This window comes from Pseudorca crassidens, chromosome 1, assembly GCF_039906515.1.
Source record: "Pseudorca crassidens isolate mPseCra1 chromosome 1, mPseCra1.hap1, whole genome shotgun sequence".
NCBI lineage: Eukaryota > Metazoa > Chordata > Mammalia > Artiodactyla > Delphinidae > Pseudorca > Pseudorca crassidens.
The window spans coordinates 86223317-86245335 of record NC_090296.1 but is presented as its reverse complement, the minus strand read 5'-3'; the positions used below and the strand labels follow the sequence as shown (position 1 = coordinate 86245335).

Here is a 22019-nt window from a genome sequence, read left to right as displayed (position 1 = left end):
ATAAAAGCTACATGCAGCTAGATCTAGATTATCTACACTATGCTCCATCACAATCTGGCATTGAAAAAGATGAACTGTGTAAGCCCACTGACATTAAAAACATTTTTTTAAAGGTTAAACTACTTCCACCAAATCTTCACTGAGCAGTTAGCAAGTACCAAAATGTAATTATTTGATTTTTCAGGTTCTCCTAGCCTCTGACACTCTCCTGAAAAGAGGTTAATGGACACTAGGAAAAAAATTCCTTAGGAAAGGTGCTCTGGGATGCCTTAATGGTTCCTTAGAAGCATCTCAGATGTTGATGAGGGATGGAAGAGAAAGAAGGCTAAGTGGGCAGTACTTAGACCTCAGTTGCTCACTTACTTAAACTGTAGTAGTTTCAGCTGATCTGTTTTTTAAAGTTAGAATTGTGCATTAAATTTTTTAAAAAAGGTTTCTTTGGGGGGTGGTGGTGATGTGATGAATTGGGAGATTGGGATTGACATATATACTCTAATATGTATAAAATGGATAACTAATAAGAACTTGCTGTATAAAAAAATAAAATTTTAAAAAAGTTATTATAAAAAAATTTTTTTAAGAAAGGTTTCTTAAGAAACAAACATTATGAAGGAAAGGCAATGAATGAGTTCTTTGGCTACAATGGTACCAGTTACAAATCCTTTGGTTTAGGACTTTTTCATTTAAGAGTTTACTGTTCCACCTTAAAAAAAAAAAGATCCTAAATCCAAGCCTCTTAAAAATAGAAGCGTATGTTTAGATTAACTGACATAGCTAAAAATCAGCCAAAGCCAGAATTTTACCGTGGGATTTACTATTTGAACTGGTATAAATGGCAAGAAAAAGAACCTAGTAAAATGACTTTTAAGTGGCTATTACAAAAAACACAAATAAAACTTTTTCTTACTGATTATTTGGCTAGGTAAAGTTTCCACTCACACAATTTTAGTTTTTGCTTTTCTATAAACAAAAACAAAGTAGTATATGGCTATAACACTGGTTTCTGATTTATTCCACATGATACATTAATGAGGAAGTTTTGAAATCGCAAAAGCAAAGGAGAGATTTTAGGAAAGCAGTGGCTCCTTTCTTAATAGGATCCTGTGAGGATTCATGTTTGGCAAACCTAGAATTGGATCTTAGACCTTAATCATCAATGCCACAGAAAGGGTACTATATGTTTAATAAATCAATCTATTTAGTTATTAATAAGCCATGTTAAATCCTTCCTGGAACAAGGTGGGATACACATTATTTAGTACTACTTTTTTTTTTTTGGTTGCATCGGGTCTTAGTTGTGACACACAGGGTCTTCGTTGAGGCATGCGGGAGCTTTCCTTGCATTGTGCGGGCTTCTCTCTAGTTGTGGCGTGCAGGTTTTCTCTTCTCTAGTTGTGGAGTGCAGGCTCCAGGGCACGTGGGCTCTGTAGTTGTGGCGCTCAGGTTCCAGAGTGTGTGGGCTCTGTAGTTTGCAGCACGCGGGTTCTCTAGTTGAGGCACACGAGCTCAGTAGTTGTGATGTGTACTTAATTGCCCCGTGGCATGTGGGATCTTAGTTCCCTGACCAGGGATCGAACCCGCATCCCCTGCATTGGAAGGCAGATTCTTTACCACTGGACCACCAGGGAAGTCCCTGATATACACATTATTTAAATGAATATTTATAAATAACTTCTGTTTAGTAAAAAACCCATTTACGTGTATTCTTTGTTAATAAGATGGGTCTCAGGCAAAATTCTGAAGCCGAGTAATAGCAACCAAGCAAAATAAACAACATATAAGTTTATCAGAAAGTTAACCAGAAATATTAATAGAAGTAATATAAGTGAGGCTTTTATCAGGATGTTAGACTGTAAAACAGGTCAAAGATTGAAGGCTGGAATTCTAATGTCACTAAATAATAAGACACTGTGCTTCTGAGAGTCTTAGCACAGAAGCACTGGGTTGGGACAGACTTGTGGGCTCTTGGTCTAGTAAGGGATATACACATGCTCCAACCTCCTCAACCTTAAGAAATAATATTTGAAATTCCTTCAACTTCTGAGAATTCTTCCTTCAATTAGATATAAGGGGCATAAGATGCAAACGAATTGTTTTAACATGATATTGTGAATGAGGTTCAATTAAAGCATAGTTTATAAATAAAGAATCAGACTGGTTATCAAACCCTTCTCCCTTTAAGAGGACTGGATCTTTGATGTTCTTCCAATATCAAGGGGAAAAGGTACAAAAAGCTGACTTGAATTGTCACATTTATTTTCAAATGGATTGGGGAAAAAATCTCTGCACTACTTTTTCATGCAGTTTTGACATGCTCTGCATGTTTATAAAGCAGTGATTTTTATATGCTGTTGATTTCATATCTTCATCCTTGTGATAGTTCCATGTCTCTTTCAGCACCTCTACTCCAGGTAATAATGCCTTCTGCTTGCTCAAGGTCCTGCCACATGCTGTTACCCTGGAGCTTCTCCCACTGAGTTGTAAAACCCTTAAAGACACCTGTTTTTAAGGGCATTGTCAGACAGCTGAGTATCTAATAAAAACAACAATGGTTTTAATCTAATTTGTCTTCCTTCAAAGGGTCTTAAGTACTTTAAAAGGTAGTATTTCCTAAACTTGACTGAGCACCAAAGTGACCTGGATGATTCTGAATACACAGATGTGTATTTCAGGCTACATTCTGAAAATTCTACTTCAATTTTTGTCTGATGGAGCCTGGGAATCTTCTGTTGTAACTATGATTTTATTTAAATTCAATAGATCATTTAGCTGCCCAACCAGGAAGAGAAACACTGTTCTAAGAGACTTCCAATCTGTTGTAGAAGGAATATTTTAGATTACTATGGTAGTACACCTTAGTATTACTATATATTGGGACACTGAGGAATTAATCTGGAGGAAGTGAACGTATACACAAGGTTTTTTTTTTAAGCCACAAGATTTAGAGTAAATTGACTTGAATCCCAATCCTAGACCTGTCATTCAGTAGCTACAGAACCTTATGCAAACTTCCATCTCTGAGCATCTTTTCCTTAAATGTAAAACTAAGATGATAACAGTACTTAATAAGTCACAGGGCTGTTGATAATAGATGTAAAATTGTTCTGTAAAGCATTAGACAATTTTTTTTTTTTTTTCCAGTATGCGGGCCTCTCACTGCTGTGGCCTCTCCCGTTGCGGAGCACAGCCTCCGGACGCGCAGGCTCAGCGGCCATGGCTCACGGGCCCAGCCGCTCCATGGCATGTGCGATCTTCCTGGACTGGGGCACGAACCCGTGTCCCCTGCATCGGCAGGCGGACTCTCAACCACTGCGCCACCAGGGAAGCCCAGACAAATATTTTTGTTCTTTGGTTTCAACTCAACCTGATCCTTAGTTAAAAGTTCATGTCTTTAATTGCACAGATTACCAATTGGCATGTTTATTCTTATAGCCCATTAACATTCCCTAGCTTTGAGATCTACAAGCAGCCAAATATAGTAGGAATATAGCTATATAAAAAGACATCTAGGCCAGGGTTGTTTCTGGTCTACAGTAAGAAAGAAATGGTTCTGATTTGCAACAGAACTCTTCTGCATAACAAAATTAACAGCCCCTCTGGGAAGAAATTAGATTTCATAATAAAATGCTTAAGCAAATTTGTGGTAGATTTTAATGCAATTAAGAACTCCATCTAGAAAGTTAGATTTACCCCTGACTGTCAGTTTTGAAGAGTTTAATAATCTTTAACTACTACATTTTTTCAGATAAATATCACATTCAAAATGGCATGTTTGGGCTTCCCTGGTGGCGCAGTGGTTGGGAGTCCGCTTGCCGATGCAGGGGACACGGGTTCGTGCCCCGGTCCGGGAAGATCCCACATGCCGCGGAGCGGCTGGGCCCGTGAGCCATGGCCGCTGAGTCTGCGCGTCCGGAGCCTGTGCTCCGCAACAGGCGAGGCCACAACAGTGAGAGGCCCGCGTACCGCAAAAAAAAAAAAAAAAATGGCATGTTTGAAATAAGAATTTGAAATATCCCTTAAGAAGCTGCTATAAATATAGAAAACAAGTATCAGGATATGAACACAGTAACTTTAACAATTTCTTTTTTGAGTTTTGGTTGTCAACATTAGTACTAACTGAATAAAATAGCAAAAAGAAAGCCCAAGCTGGGGGGCGGGCGGGGGGGAGAGAGGTGATCAGGTTATAGGAAAGAAGAAAAAGAAGGGCAAGAAACAAAGGGTACAAATCAAACAATTTTCTAACATTTAACCATGGTATTCATAGTCCCAATAAAGATCCAAAATTTAGGAGTCAAACATTGTAATAAACAGTAGGCTGACTAGAGGGTTAACTTCCATAAAAAAATTAAGATTAGTTAGCTCTGCATTAGTTCAGTACGAAACCACAGCAAGCTAACACATGACATAATAGGTATTATGGAACAAATGATAATATATATAAAGAGGGTAAACCCTTATTTAAAAAAAGGAGGTAACTAGATATGGCAACATTTAAAATTTATATCCCACCTTGTTCCAAATGGCATTTAAGATGACTTACATTGGCAGTTAATTCCTCAATTTGGTAGTGGCCTAAATCATGGGGAATCCAAAATCATTAGAAGCAATACTTCAAGAGAGGAAATATTGATTCTGGAACCAGGAAGGAGTAGGAAAACTTAACAGAAGAAAGGAAGCTGAAATCAAAGTCTATGTATTTAGCCTGAATTCCCTTCCCTTTGATCAGAACTAGAATGCAGCAATTCTCTACAAAGATCAACCTATTTAAAACTTCTTAGGAAACTTTAGGGGTGTTTTTACTTTTATAATCTTAAGTGTTTTTTAAGCAAAAACTTAGTATCAGAGCCATTAGTCAAAGGGTGGTATTATAAATTAAGATCCTTTCATCAATCCATCTTCTGGCAGACAGCACTCATCAAGAACAAATTCACTTTACATTACACACCACAGCACAGCTTTTAAGAGTCTCTACCATTCACAAAATCCATGCACATGCACAGAAAAGCCATTTGAAGCATCACCTTTAGATAGCAGGTTAACAGCCCAAATTGCGCCACAAGACTGCATCTTAAAGTTCCCTTTGATCAGTTACTGAGCTCAGCTTCTGATGTTAAATCTTCATTTTTAGTAAGCATATTAGAAAGGAAGAGATTAGGTGAGAGAATGAAATGCAGAAAACAGTGAATGCCAATCAAACAGAACAGAAACAGGTTTAGTTTTCAAAGCATAATGCATTTAAATTCCTGCCTGGTTTCATAGAAACAACCAACATCTGAGAATCTAGATAAAAAGAAAAACATGAAAACTATTTAAACCAGAGCATACTTCGTTTTTCCTAAGAATGTCTGAATGATGATATTCTGTCCTAAAATTATGAAAATTAACATGAAGAGAAGGCAAATACTTTGTATCTCCAGTGAGTAGGATGGAGGAAGCACTCAAATGTTGACTAAAATACAGTAATTCAATATTTATTTTAACTAATCAGAGTTGAATATTTACATTTTAATATGACATAAGATTCAATAGGATAAAACCTGTAGTACCAATTTTCAACTTCTCTAGCAAGTGGTCCAGAAATACCAACCTATCTTCAAACTATGTGCCAATATGTTTGACATTTTAAGCACAGAATGAAGAGAGGCAGGTTAAGACAGAGGAATACTTTGTCTGACAATGGTTAAAGTGGGACATCAGGCAGTTTACTATTCTGAGACTTCCCATTTTAAACCTGCCTCTTTTTAAACTCGTTAATTAGAATTACAACTTATCAAAGTTACTGACAAAGGGACTTCCCTTGAGGTCCAGTGGTTAGGACTCGGGTGCTTTCACTGCCAGGGGCCTGGGTTTGATCTCTGGTAGGGAACTAAGATCCCGCAAGCAGTGTGACGCGGCCAAAACAACAAAACAAAACAAAACAAAAAACCCCAAACTTACTGACAAAGATATAGGATTTTTAATAAGGATCTGTTCTATTTTGCTTTTAGGATTCAAATAGTAGCAAGCTAAAAGAATGACATTTATTCACAATTTTAAAGTTTAATCCTGGTAGTCTGTTTTCAAATTCTAGTAGTCCTTTAAAAAGAATTAGCTAAAATTAAAATTCACTTCTAATATAGGGTTCTGTTAAGTGAAGCTATTTCCATGTCTTATTAGAAAAAGATCTGCTGATATGGCTTTAATGAATACTACTAAAAAAAGAAATCTCAAAGAACAAATCTACTCAAGACATTTTCTATATAGTAATGCATCTAACAAAAGCAACAACAAAAAGGTTCATTCTTTTCTTGCCAGTCAAGCAATGTAGCATACAGTTAAAAACTAGGGCTCTGCCTGGTTTTGAATCTCAGCTCTTCCACTTGTTAGTGTAGCCTCCTTATGCCTCTGTTTCCCCATATGTAAAATGGTGATAATAAGAGGAACTATCTCATATTAAGGGTATTGTAAGGATTAAATTTAAAGTGCTCAGGATAGTAAGAGCCTAAATTAATATACAGGCTCACAACTCTTTGTTTGGATGTGAGACATTTTGAGCAGTACCACACAATCACATACGTCAATATTTCTGCAGTGAAACAGATTAACATTTATGCTAAGTGTAATAAAGACTATTAAATAGCTCCAGTTCAGGTTACATCTCGTAGCCTAATTAATAAGTTGTGGCACTACATTCCGAAAAAAACCAAACCTTTGGCTCTCAGAGTTTTTTAGATTTCTAAATGGCAGATAGGAGACTGTGGACCTGAGTTGTTATTACTAGTACCAGAATTAGTACTAGCTTTATACAGAAGACTAAGATACTGTCTCTGCCTTTGAGAAGCTCATGTTATGGCTATTTATATGATAAGCCTAACTGAAACACAGATTAGCAGATTAAGCTTAGAAAGATCACGCCCCTGGCAGGAGTGAAAATAGATAAAGCAGAGGACAAGAGATACCATAGAGGGCAAGGACTCAATGGTGTAAAGGAGAGATGGATGGAAGGGAGGCAATTAAAATCGGAATATTTAAAGTGAAACACTACTCTCTCCTCTTCAGAGAACAAGTATTCTGTTATAGGAGCCCCTTGATTCCAACTGTTATGAAGTGCTTTCTTCTCCTGACCCACTAGGAAAGGGCTCTGCTGAGGTTAGAGGCTGACGACGGACTGCTTCAGGACCATACTCTACCTTCTCTCTCAGGCTGTCCAAGAAAATCCTGCCTATGCTTGTCTGGGTACACAAAGAAAAATAAAATTAATACTTATGTAGCTCCATTTCCCACTTTTTATGATATCAGACCACCTTATTCCCTGCTGTTCCTACTCATCAGAGATAATTTGCTCTAGGTTCTAGGGAGGACTTCCTCTTCCTTGCTCTTCTCTTAATATGTATCTCAATGAAGTTCATTTACTTTTTCCCCTGAACTCTTCCAAGAGGGTACATAGAACATAGGAGAAAAGTGCAAGTAAGTTTGCAAAACATAGTTAAAAAAAGAGTTTAGATTAAAAAAAATCTGTGCATTTCTAACTTGTTTGCTGAAAGTAATCTGCTAAACCCTGATTCGCAGGTCATAGTTATTAAAATATGCACTTTTGGAGAGTCAACCAAGGTCTAAACAGGTCAACAGACTTGTCTTTCTTAGCTTCTTATGCCCAAAACAAACACTAAAGTTGACCAACAAGTAATTTAACTCTATTTTCTCCAGTAGAAATGGCACAGAGAATGCTGTCACATGAAACACTTATCTGAAAGCATGACAGAGCAAAACCTCCTCCATTTCTAACTCCTTTGAGGAGTAAACAAATGCTGAGAGTCTGTAAACCTTCGTATCTCATTTTTGGTTTACCACACCAGCTGAGACAACTGGATGGAAGCAGTAATGCTTACAAAGCTCTTTAAAAATGAATACTCTCAGCAGAAAGGATAGTCACTCAATCTCCAGACAACGTCATTTCAGCCAAAGGTAAAGTTCAAAGTTGCTTTGTTAATGACTCCTCATCTTTGTCTGAATACATGTACTTTTGTCAACACCATGGAGTTTGTATTATCCAAGATTAAGTAGAGAATTTAAATATTAATAATAAAGTCACTAAAAAGAATGAATTCCTTTCTGTCAAGTATAATCTCATACACTATACACAAATAATTTGAAGACTTTTCATCTCCTAGTTTACTAGAGGCCTCAAATCTTCAGAGTCTTCTTTAATGTTTCCTTCTTCATGTTTGATATATAATCAGTTGATTTAACGTGAAGTTTTTTGACTTACATTTTTCTCTCTAATCTTGATGATAAAGTTATACCCCACAGGCCTAGTTTACAAAAGGTTCCTAACTAGTTTCTTGGTGTGCGGTTATATACTCCACTCCAATCAATCAACCCCTTAGGCTGGCACTCAGAGTTCCTCTATTGCCTACTTATGTATTATTTTCCACTTCTCATCTATGTGAATCATGTAGTACAGTTAAGTCAAGCTCCTCTGTAATCTTTATTTAAATTAAATCTTCCACAGGAAATGTCTTCCCACTTCTTTCATGTCCATCCAGATCTTTCTAGTCATTCAGAGCCCAACTCAAGTCCTATCTCTCCTATAAGATGGTCTCCAAACCAACCTTTATCAGTTCTATACCTTTAGCCTCAGTTGATATCACATGATCTAGCCCTAGATTTATATAGTTCTTACTTTTTGCTATTCTCTCTCATATAGCCAACCACCTGGTAAGTCTTTTGAAGCCAGGATCCAAGTCCTTTATTCCCTTGACCATCCCTCATGTGCCTACCACAGAACATATATTTTGTTAATTCTCCTTATTTGAAGGGAAAAGACACTAATTCTATCCTGCTCTGTATTACCCAGATGTATATTTCCTAACCTTTTCTTGTATTATTAAAAAATGAAATTGGGACTTGATCGAAAGATTGATCAAATTTAAGCGATGGTTTGCAGTGAACATGCCCATTTATACAAAAAGTTTGATCTGACTGAAGGAGAAACAGCTTCACTTGATCTAACAAAGTTCCTTATTTAGGCCCTGTCATACTTATTGGGAGGTGGGGAGGGGTGTGCTCTCACTTTAGATTTATTTGAAAAAGGTCTTGATTTATCAACTCACCTATTACAGGGGCATACACAAAGGCCACAGCACTTGTTTAGTTCTGTTAAAGTCTTCTCTGCTTCTCTCATGTCTTTGTTTATTTGGTCCATGCCTTCTTCTACGCGTTTTAGTTGTTCTAAGAATAAGTTGTGGAAGTTACATTTTGTGTTACATTCACCGTGCCAACCAGAAAACGCCATTATGATGGAACAGCAAAAACTTTAACCTTGAATCCACCAATAACCCATCACAGTGACTGTATCAGGGCCAGATGGTATTACAGACTGTCCAGAATGAAAATAGTCTTTCACATACTGATCCTGGGGCACCTGGCCTCTGACTGTGGAAAGATTTGTTCTAAAGAAATTTGTATAATAGGAGCATGTGAGGATTGGTTTAGACATCACTTCTGCAACCAAATTAAGTGTACTGTGACTAGACCAGATCCCCCACATTTCTATTATTGGATAGGCTCAAAACCTGAAGGCTGTCATAAGATTAATAAAAACTAGACCAGATTGCTCAGGGCCAAATCAAACAGAATGTTTCCAAGCCTGCCTGAATCTGACCTATTTAAGGACTTAACTTGATTTCTGAAAATGATGCAAAAATATCATAATGTCTAGTTCATGTACGACCAATACACACAATAAGCCCTGCTACATAATAAATACTTGGTATACAATGGGGTATTGTGGCCCCCACCTCAAATAGGCAACAAACATGATATAATTCAAATCAGCAGAAAAGAAGTAAAATGTCACTCTTATCTTACAAAGGGAAGGTACTCCCAAAGGCTTAATTAATTTTATACACAGCTGATTTGAAAAGGCTTTCTGGCATCCTAAATCAAATCAAGAATTTCTGCCAATGACTGCAACTCACCCCCTTGTTCATCCAGCGTAGTGATAGTCTTGATTCCTGCGTCCTGAGACTAAAAGAAGGGAAAAACGCTGAGAGCACAGCAAAATAAAAACAAAACAGAAACAGAACCTACAAAGTCTGAAAAACAGCAAGAGAGAATCATTAGAAACTTAAGTTTCTCAGAGGACTAGAGCTACAGAGGAAACTAATCTCCCCAAACCAACACACTTTAACATATTAACCCCCCAAAATAAGTCGCAGACTCATGGTGAATTGTCTTCCTTGTCATATTCCAATACTATCAATTAGAAAAACAAAAAGGCCCATTACTGCATGGTTTGACAATTTCAGCAATTGCTGGTTTCAAATAATAAAGCTTATTGATACAATACCCTTCTGATTCTTAACAGTAATTCCAGCCTGTGCTATCAGAATCCCTTCTATACAGTTACTATACTTAACTTGATGATTAAACACCTTCTTACCTCAATGGCTAAACCCAGGATTCTCCTTGTACTTTCCAGAGACTAGGAAAAAACACAGAGTTTCAGCATTCTACAACAATTCCCCTCCCCCCCCGCCCAAAATCTGAACACAGGCCATATTCATAATGCTACTCTATTTTTAAAGATTGCCAGCCCACCCACCTCTCCCTTTAAAACAAAAAAAGAAAGCTTATTACTATAATTTTGGTTACTTTCTTCCTACCAGATGGTCCTTAAGAGAAAATTTGGAAGGTGAAGTTAATGGGATTTATAAAAAATTTAATGTAAGCAGAAATCTAGGTATATTACACAGATATTAGAAAATTCTGTTAAAATTAAATGTCAGAATTCCTCAAATCTAGAATATCTTTGTTGTAAGTAACTGTTCAGTAATGACTAAAAAAAAAACAAAAAAAACATACAAATTGTTTTCACTTATTTAGCTTTTTGATGAGTTGAAAAAATAAGGAGCTAGTAATGGCGCTCTAGAGCAAATGCATTCTTTGATATAAAGAGACTAGGAAGAAGCCAAAATGGTCTTCTAAGAAAGTCCTCTCATCCTTCCACTGTAAAAACTGAAAGAGAATTATTACTTATTCCAAGTAAAACCTTTACCTCATCAGTAACCTGGTTAGCCCTCAGCTGAATTTCTTCTGCTGACAGATTATCCATGATGAATTAAAACTTGATAGGTGGAGAAACTGAAATGTGGATATTCTGTAAGAATAAGGACACAAAAAACAAGTTTGTTTGAGCAAAGAGTGTATATTTATGGAATTTAGGATACTTGGAAAACACAGTAAAATAGCCTATCTTTATCCCTATCTATTTATCTGTCTGTCTGTCTGTCTATCTATCTACCTATCTATCTATATTTCAGGTGAAGAAATTAAGGCTGAGAGATGGTAAGTAAATGCTTAAATGCTAGTTATTACCAGAGGTGAAACTAAAACTCAGGTTTCAGGACTTCCAGTGAAGCACTGTTTCTAATAGGAAAGTGGTCCTTCTACTTTGAGAAGGAAGGCATTACTAGAAGACAAGCTTCAAGAAACTATTAAAATGAATTCCTGGTTGTACAATGTTCTTGGTACATTGTCTGAATATGGAAAAGCAATAAGGTGAAGAAGTTGAAGTTAGGTAGTGTTCCATTAGTAAAGTAACAAATTCAAAGTCCTGTGCTTGCAAAGCACAGGAAACATTCTAAAAATGTGCCAGTTGTCCAGGCTACTCATTGGGAAAAATGAAATACTTTCATTCTTAACAAGAAAAGGATAATGCTGATACAGAGAGCTCAGAAAAGACCTAGTTTTTATTAAGAGTAGACTCTCCCTTTCCAATTACTGTATGGTCTGTTATTTTAGTGAAGTCCCTAAGAAACTGTACAATTATTCTTCTATACTTAGTAACTTAGTAACTCATAGTAACTCGGGAAGTGATCTCACAGACATTCAAACTGCAACATAAAACTTTTTTTTTTTTAACATAAAACTTTTAATAGGTGAAGATTCCAAGAGTCCTGCCCTCTAATATTAACAGCGATACACTGTTGTATAGTATTCTTCTTTGAGCAGTCATGTGGAGTAATAAGCACTGTGTGACTTACCTAGGTTGTTTTCTTTTTATTACATTTGCTAGCTTCGTTATTAAAAATTTGAAAACCAATTTTACCATAGCCCTTTCTCAATGACACATATAAAAGTGTGGTTCACATTCTGGATTTATCCCCAGGGGACATGTGGCAATGTCTGGAGAATTTTTTGATTGCCAGGAGTTGGGGGGGGTAAGGAGGAGTAATGTTACTGGCATCTGGTTGGTAGAGGCCAGGGATACTGCTAAACCTCCTATAATGCTCCTTGGGACAGTCCCACAACAAGAATTATCTGGCCCAAAATGTCAAAGTGCTCAGGTTGAGAAATCCTGCCATGGAGTACACTCACTGACGAGCAGGGAACTTTGTTAACTTCTTAGTACTGAACACTTGGAGGGAAAGGATTTTATTATATCTTTGTACCTCTAACACCTAACAGGATCTGACAGTTCGTACCCCAGTAAATGTGTGCTGAATGAACAAATAAGTAGAAAAACAAGATGTACGCTCATTTAAGTGCATCTTAGAAACAAAGCTACATGTAATAGTAGCACAAAGCCTTCAAATCAACACTAGAACCACAAACCAAAAATTGCCATTACATGTGTATGATTTAGAATGGCCTGCTGGTCACATACAGATATTTTTAGTCACATCCGTAGCTAACCAACACTTTTATTAGAACCATCTAAACAAAAAGCGACAATATCCCATTCCTAGGACAGGAAGGCATTACATTTAGAGCCTTGTTTATAATTCTACTGTCATTGCTAACCATTTCAGGATTTAATTAAGATTTTGAGCCTTGATTAAAGACATTAATGTTCATAAAACTACTGTTATTAAAATTATTAAATTGCCAAAAGTTGCAAATTTAATCTCATAGCTTGTATGCCATAGTAGGACTGTGGCTCTGCCAAAAGGTTCATATACTAAGATACATAATCAAGATATAAAGGCCTCTCTTAAATTAAGAACTGATCATTCATTAGATATAAGCATAAACAGAACCACATGCTTTATTACCTTGCTAATTGTTTATGAGACTTTAGCTTTAATCACACATATGATTATGCTACAGTTTCTCTTCTGTCAATCTTTCATAGTTGTAATTATAAAAAGAAAAGGAAGTTCCTTTGTACCCTCCCACCGTTTTTGTATGCTTTTCCTTCCCATAATATCCCCATCTGCCTGCCCAGGCAGTCTCGTGCTTTCCCACACAAGGTTCCTTTCAAAGCCTGTCCTTCCTAGGCGGTCCGCTCCAAAGTTATCTATCCCTCTCACGTGAAACTCCTAAATGCCCCACAGAGCAGAAAGTGTTAAGAAAAGCAATACACACTAATCAGTTAGTATCTGGAAATGACATCCCGATTAGGTTTTCCGATATAGTATACTATGGGTAGGAAGATATTTTGGGAGTAAGGAAGCTCAGATCTCTCAAACTGTATAATTTTGTAATTCTACTCCTAGAAGTGATTCTTGCCAATTACAAGTCAATATTTGTTATTCTCCTAGTAACTATGAGCAAAACTCCATGTAGGTTCAAAGAGAGGCTTGAATGTAAAACTGACCTCTGTCAAACTTAAAGATTCCAAGAGTCCTTGCCTTTAACTATCAAAAAGGCAGATTAAAAAAAAAAAGGCAGATATAGCTGGGAAGCAGATGTGAAGAGTCACTCCTGGCATAGCAGTGGTGCCATGTTTTAGGACACACCTTTTAAGTGAACTCAAAGTGCTGCCTAGTACTTCTTCTTTTCCCTCCCTGAGCGGATGACACACGAACAAGAAACAGACTTCTGTAAAGTTCTCACATGTTTGGCATGCTGATATCAGGACAGAGCTGCCTAAGACTTCTCTACTCTGGATTTTTGAGGATGTTGAGCACATTATTATAGTAAATGGGAGTAAGTGAGACAAAGCAGAATTGTAAGGGGAAGGCCAAAGAGAGATAAAGAATAATACTCCCTAGGCTCTTTTAGCCTTTACTAAACTGCTCAGAAATGTCAGGCAGGGTGCAAGCTAGAACTAGCTATATAGCTTTACTCGTATTTATTATCTCCAGAAGTTTTTCTCATGCAGTCAGGAAAGGCTATCCAGAATGGTAGAGTAAAGAGAATTAGAGAAGGGGCGGGGAAGGAAAAATGAAACATCACTTGACACAAAGATCCCATTAAACTCACTTTTCTTAGGTATAACCCAATAGATTAAATATCTGTGTCATTTTCCCAATGCTCCTGGGAACTTACGCTACATGTGCGCCTTTGAGATGAAAATGCAAGATTTTTCTCATTGCCTTTACACCCTATTTCCCTTACTATGGTTCATTTGGGCTTACTAGCAGACTCCTAGTTATCTTTCTTAATTTCTTTTCTATTATAAACCTTGGGGGGAGAGGGGAGGAAGAAATGCTCACTGAGCATGTACTATGTATCATATAACCATCTAAGTTATTTATATATGTCATTATGTCTGTTATACCACTTTATAGGTGGGGAAACTAAGGCTCAGTTTAAGTAAGTAATTTGCCCAAGGTGACTGAGTGAAGAGCAGATTTATTATTCAAGGCTGGATCAACTCTGAAACCAAGGCTAGCTCATGGTCTGGTAAATAGTCTTACTGTTAGATGTACCACCCCTTAATAAGATATGAGAACTGTTGAATATAAGAATATAGGCTAAGCACTCTACCTGATGGCTCATTTCAAAATTTCAGATACTTTCTATAGTAATACCATGAAATCTTATCTCTTCCACAGACTCAAAGATGGTTAAACTGAAGGAAGAACTAGAAAGACCAGAGTAATCATGGCTTTCATCTGTGTTATAATAATTTAGAACCTGAAAAATATCTACATTAATTTAGAAAATGAAAATAATACTACTGGGAAGAAGGAATACAAAGTAAAAAGGACTCAGAACTTAATCAACAGGAGATCCACATGTCTTCATTGATAAAAATGGAGGGATACTCAGGAAGTAATGAAGAAATAGCACTTTAAATCACTGATTCCTGAAAAGACCAATATAAGAATGATTTTATAAAGTATTAACTCAGTTTATACTGGAAGGCAAGGATTTTGCATTAAAATATTCTACCATTAGTTTCCTGCCTATTCCTTCTCTTAAAACATAGTTAATCACAATGTAAGTTGCTCTATGAGTTACACTCATACAGTTATTACTGTACTCTTTAACAGTTTGATAAAATGTGCAATTCTCTTTGGCATATTTTGATTAGACTTTCATGGTAACTAATGTATTTACAACAAGTAGAAACTTCTGTTCAGAGCAGGCTAGCACAGTGGTGAGTAGTGGGAGCTCCAGCATCCAAATTCTGGCCTCAAAAATGTATTTGTTGTGTGACCCTGGGCAAGCTACCTACCCCCACTAAAGTTCAGTGTCTGCATTTGTAAGATAGAGATAACAGATCTATTTCAAAGGCTTTTTTGGTGAAGATTAAAAAAGATGATCCATACAAAGTGCTTAGCACAGTGCCTGAAGCATAGCTGATGTTCAAGTGTTAGCCATTATTTCAATATCATTAGGGAAGCAGAAATAGTAGGCAAAACAAAAGTAAAGTAACAATGTTAAATATGAGTGATATCAATGTAAATGCAACTGAAAATAATCGCTACTAATTAACTGTTCCATCTGAAGACTAAATTTGAATATTAAAGTTGACGATACTGTATAGGCTATACTATTTTCATGCCAGTCATGAGGCCTGTGGTTCTCCCACTTAATCAATCAGCTCATGGAAGTGATGCTGGTCCATGAAGGTCACCTTTCAGTACTGGTTAATTAAACTTCACTGCTTGTTATCAAAAAAAAAAAAAAATCCATCAAGATGGAGAACTAAACCAAGTTTCCGGTTGATAAATACTTAGCTAGACAAATATATATATAAATTTGCATGTCTAAAAAATTAAAGACTGCCCTTAAATGATTCTTTTTTTCTGGCTAAAGCCGGCAAACACAAACCACAAAAGGGCTTAGGTTATGAAAGTTAGTATATTATACACTGAACAAAGAAGACTTAAAAAAAAAATCAACTATGTGCTATAATTACCGGAGGGTTAAAATATGGGTAGAAAAAAGTCTGGAAGGGAATCATCAAAATATAACCAATGGCTGTTGTGGTATAGTAGAATTAAGAGTGATTTTTCTTCTTTTTCCAATTTTCCAAATAGTTTGTAATGTACTACTTTTAAATTTCATACATTTATTTTTATTGTAAAATATGATAGTTTATGACAACCAAGAAAAGAGATTTATAAGATTGGAGAAAACAAGGACAAGGAATAAATTCTATACCCTAATTCATAAGCATAATATCAATTCTTAGCCTTTCCTGAGACAGATCTTCCAGTTGGCACATATTCACAGTAAGTGTAAATCTGTGGAAACATTTCTATCCACTAATTGATGATCACCCACCCCAACCATAAAAGTATAGAAATAATACAGTGGAAAAATTTGTCCTAAACTGCTAAAAGTTGTTTAGAGAAAAGGCCCTTGCTACGGTTTGGCTGGGAAACATACTTCACATGATGTGGCAGGAGTGGGTTCTAACTGAGTCTGAATAAGTTCTTAGTACTTTCATGGCAAAATACTAAGAAGTGGATAAAAGAGGATCCCATAAAGAAGCAGAGAACGTAGCTGTAATTGAGAATTTACAACAGCTCCATCCTGGAGTACAGTCAATCTTCTGTCATAGCCCCTCACCTCCAGTGTATTCTTGTTCTCTAACTTTTCTAGTGACATTCAGCACCGTCAGGGATTCAAAGAAAATGTATGAAATGAGAAGCCATTTAAATGAAAGTCTGGGACTTCCCAGTTGGCGCAGCAGTTAAGACTCCGTGCTCCCAATGCAGGGGTCCCAGGTTTGATCCCTGGTCAGGGAACTAGATCCCACATACATGCCGCAACTAAAGTTCGCATGCTGCAACTAAGGAGCCTGCTGGCCGCATCTAAGACCTGGCACAACCAAAAATAAATACGTAAATTAATAAATAAATTAAAGTCTGTAGGATTTGCTTTAAAATAATTTGAAGTTGGGACTTCCCTGGTGGTCCAGTGGTTAAGACTCCACACTTCCACTGCAGGGGGAGCAGGTCCGATCCCTGGTCGGGGAGCTAAGATCCCATATGCTATGTGGTGAAAAAACAAACAAACAACAAAGGTGGGGAAATGGGTGGGAGTATAGAGGATGCAAAGAATGGCCATGATTGCTGAAGCTGGGTGAATAATACATAGAGGGTCATTATGCTACTTTCTCAACTTTTTATTATGAAAAAATTTAAAAATATACAAAAAATATTTTAAATGGCAGCTAACTTTTTAATAATCTTTACTCACCGTTTTGAAAGTCTAGATAGTGGGTAGGGGATTGAGAGGACTCTAACTACAATAGTTGATATTTATAAAGCATTATACATGCAAGACACTATTCTAAGAAATATTAAAAAAATATAAATACACACACACATTCATTTAATCCTTACAACACTGTCTTAGTCCATTAAGGCTTCAATAACAAAATACCACAGACTGGCTATTTAAAAAGTTCTTGTAAGGGCCCTCTTTATGATTTAAAGCACCCTCACATGGTGGAAGGGGCTAGGAGCTCTCCGGAATCTCTTTTATAAGAAACTAATCCCATTAATGAGGGTTCCACCCTCATGGTTTAAACACCGCCCAAAGGCTCTACCTACTAACACCATCACATCCAGCATTACGATTTTAACATATGAATTTTGGAGGGGAGGACATACAAACATTCGACCCTAGCAAACACTGTTTAATCCCACATTTTACAGATGTACAAACTAAGGAACAGTGAGGTTAAGCAACTCTTACAAGTAAAGCCAGGATGAAACTCAGGAAGATTGCTCTAGAGCATGTGTTTTCAATTACTGTTATGCATATTAGATGGAGAGTAGAGAACCACATTATCAAGTCATTCAAATCTGTAGCAGCTTTGCCCAAAGAAAAGTACAGTTGACCCTTTAACAATGCAGGGGTTACGTTAGTACTGTAGTAGGTATTTATTGGAAAAAAAAAAATCTGAGTGTAAGTGTATCCACCCAGTTTAAACCCACCTTGTTCAAGGGTCAACCTGTATACACATGAAGTCCCTGTGAGACGGGAAGGGGGCTGGGCACAACCTTTAAAAGAATGGCATTGCCACTGAGGACACAACATAAACTGGTTACATAAACTGGTTAGGTCCAAGATGGCGGAAGAGTCGACTTCCACTAGACCTCGGGCCTCAGTATATGCTCATCATAATACATCAGCAAGCTAAATGACACACCCACAGGTGCCATGACAGTTCCGAGGCTGACCATAAAAGGCCAAAAAGTGGGTGGTGGCCCAATTCCTGGAAATCCCTGCCCCTTCCCCAAAATAGCTGGAATAATCTTCCCACTCATTAGCCTATGAAATTACCCACTCCTATAAAAATTGACAACCCCGTATCTTGGGGCCCTCGCCTTCTGAGATGGCCCACACTCTGTCTACGGAGTGTGTATCTCTCCCTGAATAAACCTTATTTCACTTTACTATGGCGCTCTTGAATTCTTTCCTATGCCAAGCCAAGAACCCACATTCAGTGGCCCTCCCAGCGACTCACCTGAGAGCTGGGACATGACCATCCTCTCAAGTCCCAATTTCTTTGCTGCAACACCTTGCCTTCTGCCTTTTCCAAGTTGCAAGTCTAACTCCATGCTTCAAGCACATTTTAGAGCAGTAATTCCCAGCCTTGGTTACACGTTATAATCACCTGATGAGCCTTTATAAATTTAGAGGCCAAGGCTGCAGACCACACTAATTAAATAAGAATCTCTGTGGGTGGGAGCCAGGCATCAGTCAGTTTTAAAACTCTCCAGGTTTCCAATGTGTGGCCAAGGTTGAAAATCACTGTTTCAGATAAAAGTTTTCATTTTTTAATATACAAACAAGTACTAATGGATGATATTCTCCCTGTTACAATTCTGGTACCTAATGGAGGAAAAACATAGATAGAGGTTAACGACAAAGGACAAGAACAACTTAGGTTTCAAAAAGTTAAACACAGAACTACCGTGGGATCTAGCAATTTCATTCCTACATATATTAGAAATGAAAACATATGTCCACACAAAAACTTGTACACCAATGTTAAAGCAGCATTATTCGTAATAGTCAAAAAGTAGGAAAAATCCGAGAGGGGGATGAAGATGGCAGAGTAGCATGACGTGGAGCTCACCCTCCCCAACAAACACATCAAAAACACATCTACAAGTGGAACAATTCTAAGGGAAAACTGCTGGAAACTGACAGAACAACTCCTATACAACCAAAGCTACAAGAGAGATCTCCACTTAATGGAGTAGGATAGAAAAAAAGCATCAGGTCAGGATCTGAAACCTTGGGAGGGATCTGGAAGGAAGAGAAGGTCTGAACGGGCGGACTCTCACCCTGGGGAACAAGCAGGTCAAGCAACAATCTGGGCATCCCAGTCCTGGGGGTCTGTGCAAAGGAGAAAAGCCCTGTTGGCTGCTGGGAGAACCACTATGACAGTATGAAGGGCTGGAGAAGAATAGATTCTACTTGGGAGGAGTGCACATTTGCTGGCCTGCCAACAATCAGGGAGAAGAGAGCCTTGCACTGGTAGTTGCCCCATCCCTGCAGATCCTGAGTTCAAAGGTGGTAATAAAAATGCTAATTGAATTAAGAAAGATTATCAATAGAAATGCAGGTCACTGTTACAAAGATCTAGAAACTATGAAAATGAGCTAGTCAAAAACAGATAATTCAATTGCTGAGATAAAAAGCAATCTGGGACTTCCCTGGTGGCGCAGTGGTTAAGAATCCACCTGCCAATGCAGGGGACACGGGTTCGATCCCTGGTCTGGGAAGATCCCACATACCACGGAGCAACTGGGCCTGTGCGCCACGGCTGCTGAGACCCGCGCACCTAGAGCCTGTGCTCTGCAACAAGAGAAGCCACCACAATGAGAAGCCCGTGCACCACAACAAAGACCCAATGCAGCCCAAAATAAATAAGTAAATAAAATTAAAAAAACTTCTAAAAAAAAAAAAGCAATCTGGAAGCAATGAACAGCTGACTAAATGACACAAAAATAAGTGATCTGGAAGACAGAATAATGGAAATAACCCAGTCAGAACAAACAGAACATACAACTCAATAACAACAACAAAAAACAACCCAATTAGAAAATGGGCAGGGACTTCCGTGGTGGCGCGGTGGTTAAGACTCTGCACTCCGGCTGCGTGCCACAACTACTGAAGCCCGCACGCCTAGAGTCCATGCTCCGCAACAAGAGAAGCCACCGCAATGAGAAGCCCCCGCACCACAACAAAGAATACTCTCCACTCACCGCTACTAGAGAAAGCCGATGCACAGCAACGAAGACCCAATGCAGCCAAAAATAAATAAATAAAATAAATAAATTTTTTTAAAAATTAAAAAAAAAAAGACTCCACGCTCCCAACGCAGGGGGCCCAGGGTTCGATCTCTGGTCAGGGAACTAGATATCACATGCATGATGCAACTAAGAGTCCGCATGCCGCAACTAAGGAGCCCGCCTGCTGCAACTAAGACCCAGTGCAACAAAAAAGAAAAAAAGAAAAAAAAGGGCAGAAGGGACTTCCCTGGTGGCCCAGCGGTTAAGCATCTGCCTTCCAGTGCAGGGGATGTGGGTTCGATCCCTGGTTGGGGTACTAAGATCTCACATGCTGTGGGGCAACTAAGCCTGCACATTCTAGAGCCTGTGCGCCACAACCAGACAGCCCGCATGCTGCAACTACTGAGCCTGTGCACCACAACTAGAAAGAAGCCCACATGCCTCAACGAAAGATCCCACACGGTGCAAGGAAGATCCTATGTGATGCAACTAAGACCTGATGTAGCCAAACAAATAAATATTTTTTAAAAAATGGACAGAATATCTAAATAGACATTTCTCCAAAGAAGACACACAGATAGCCAACAGGCAGATGAAAAGATGCTCAACATCACTATTAGAGAAATGCAAATTAAAACTACAATGAGGTATTACTTCACACTGGTCAGAATGGCCATCATCAAAAAGTCTATAAATGGGCTTCCCTGGTGGCGCAGTGGTTGAGAGTCCGCCTGCCGATGCAGGGGACACGGGTTCGTGCCCTGGTCTGGGAGGATCCCATGTGCCATGGAGCGGATGGGCCCGTGAGCCATGGCCGCTGAGCCTGCGCGTCCGGAGCCTGTGCTCCGCAACGGGAGAGGCCACAACAGTGAGAGGCCCGCGTACCGAAAAAAAAAAAAAGTCTATAAATAATAAATGCTGGAGAGGGTGTGGGGAAAAGGGAACCCTCCTACACTGTTGGTGGGAATGTAAATTGGTGCAGCCATCGTGGAAAACAGTATGGAGGTTCCTTAAAAAACTAAAAACAGCGCTACCATACGATCCAGCAATCCCACTCCTGGGTATGTATCTGGAAAATAACGAAAACTCTAATTCAAAAAGATACATGCACCCCAATATTCACTGCAGCACTATTTACAATAGCCAAGACGTGGAAGCAACCTAAATGCCCACTGACAGAGGAATGGATAAAGAAGATGTGGCATATATATATATAATAGAATATTACCCAGCTATAAAAAAGAATGAAATATTGCCATCTGTAGCAACATGGATAAACCTAGAGAATATTATGCTTAGTGAAATCAGTCAGACAAATACTATATGATATCACTTATATGTAGAATCTAAAAACTAATACAAATGAATCTATATATAAAATAAAGATCGACTCACAGACATAGAAAACAAACGTATGCTTACCAAAGGGGAGGTGGGAAGGAACAAATTAGGAGTATGGGATTAACGGATACAAACTACTATACATAAAATAGATAAGCAATGTGGATTTACTGTATAGCACAGGGAATTATACTCAATATCTTGTAATAACCTATAATGGAATATAATCTAAAAAAAATAAATAATTGAACCACTATG

General features: G+C 38.0%; 1 protein-coding gene and 1 long non-coding RNA gene across 4 annotated transcripts in view; one reads left to right on the top strand and one right to left on the bottom strand.

Moving 5' to 3' along the window:
* Nucleotides 1-22019, bottom strand: part of SNAP23 (synaptosome associated protein 23) — a 35622-nt gene that overhangs the window by 4025 nt on the left and 9578 nt on the right. For 2 of the 3 annotated variants that reach the window (XM_067744522.1, XM_067744526.1), the window contains 5 exons: nt 11039-11140; nt 10424-10465; nt 9960-10008; nt 9093-9210; nt 5248-5280 (listed from right to left, as the gene is read on the bottom strand). In XM_067744522.1, the coding sequence (XP_067600623.1) occupies nt 5248-5280; nt 9093-9210; nt 9960-10008; nt 10424-10465; nt 11039-11095 (299 nt within the window). In that variant the 5' untranslated portion in view covers nt 11096-11140. The remainder of the gene's footprint in view (nt 1-5247; nt 5281-9092; nt 9211-9959; nt 10009-10423; nt 10466-11038; nt 11141-22019) is intronic. The other variant, XM_067744534.1, reaches the window with a different exon arrangement.
* Nucleotides 3985-15110, top strand: LOC137227940 (uncharacterized). Its single transcript, XR_010945074.1, has 2 exons — nt 3985-7944; nt 14766-15110. It is a non-coding gene; the product is annotated as an uncharacterized lncRNA (long non-coding RNA).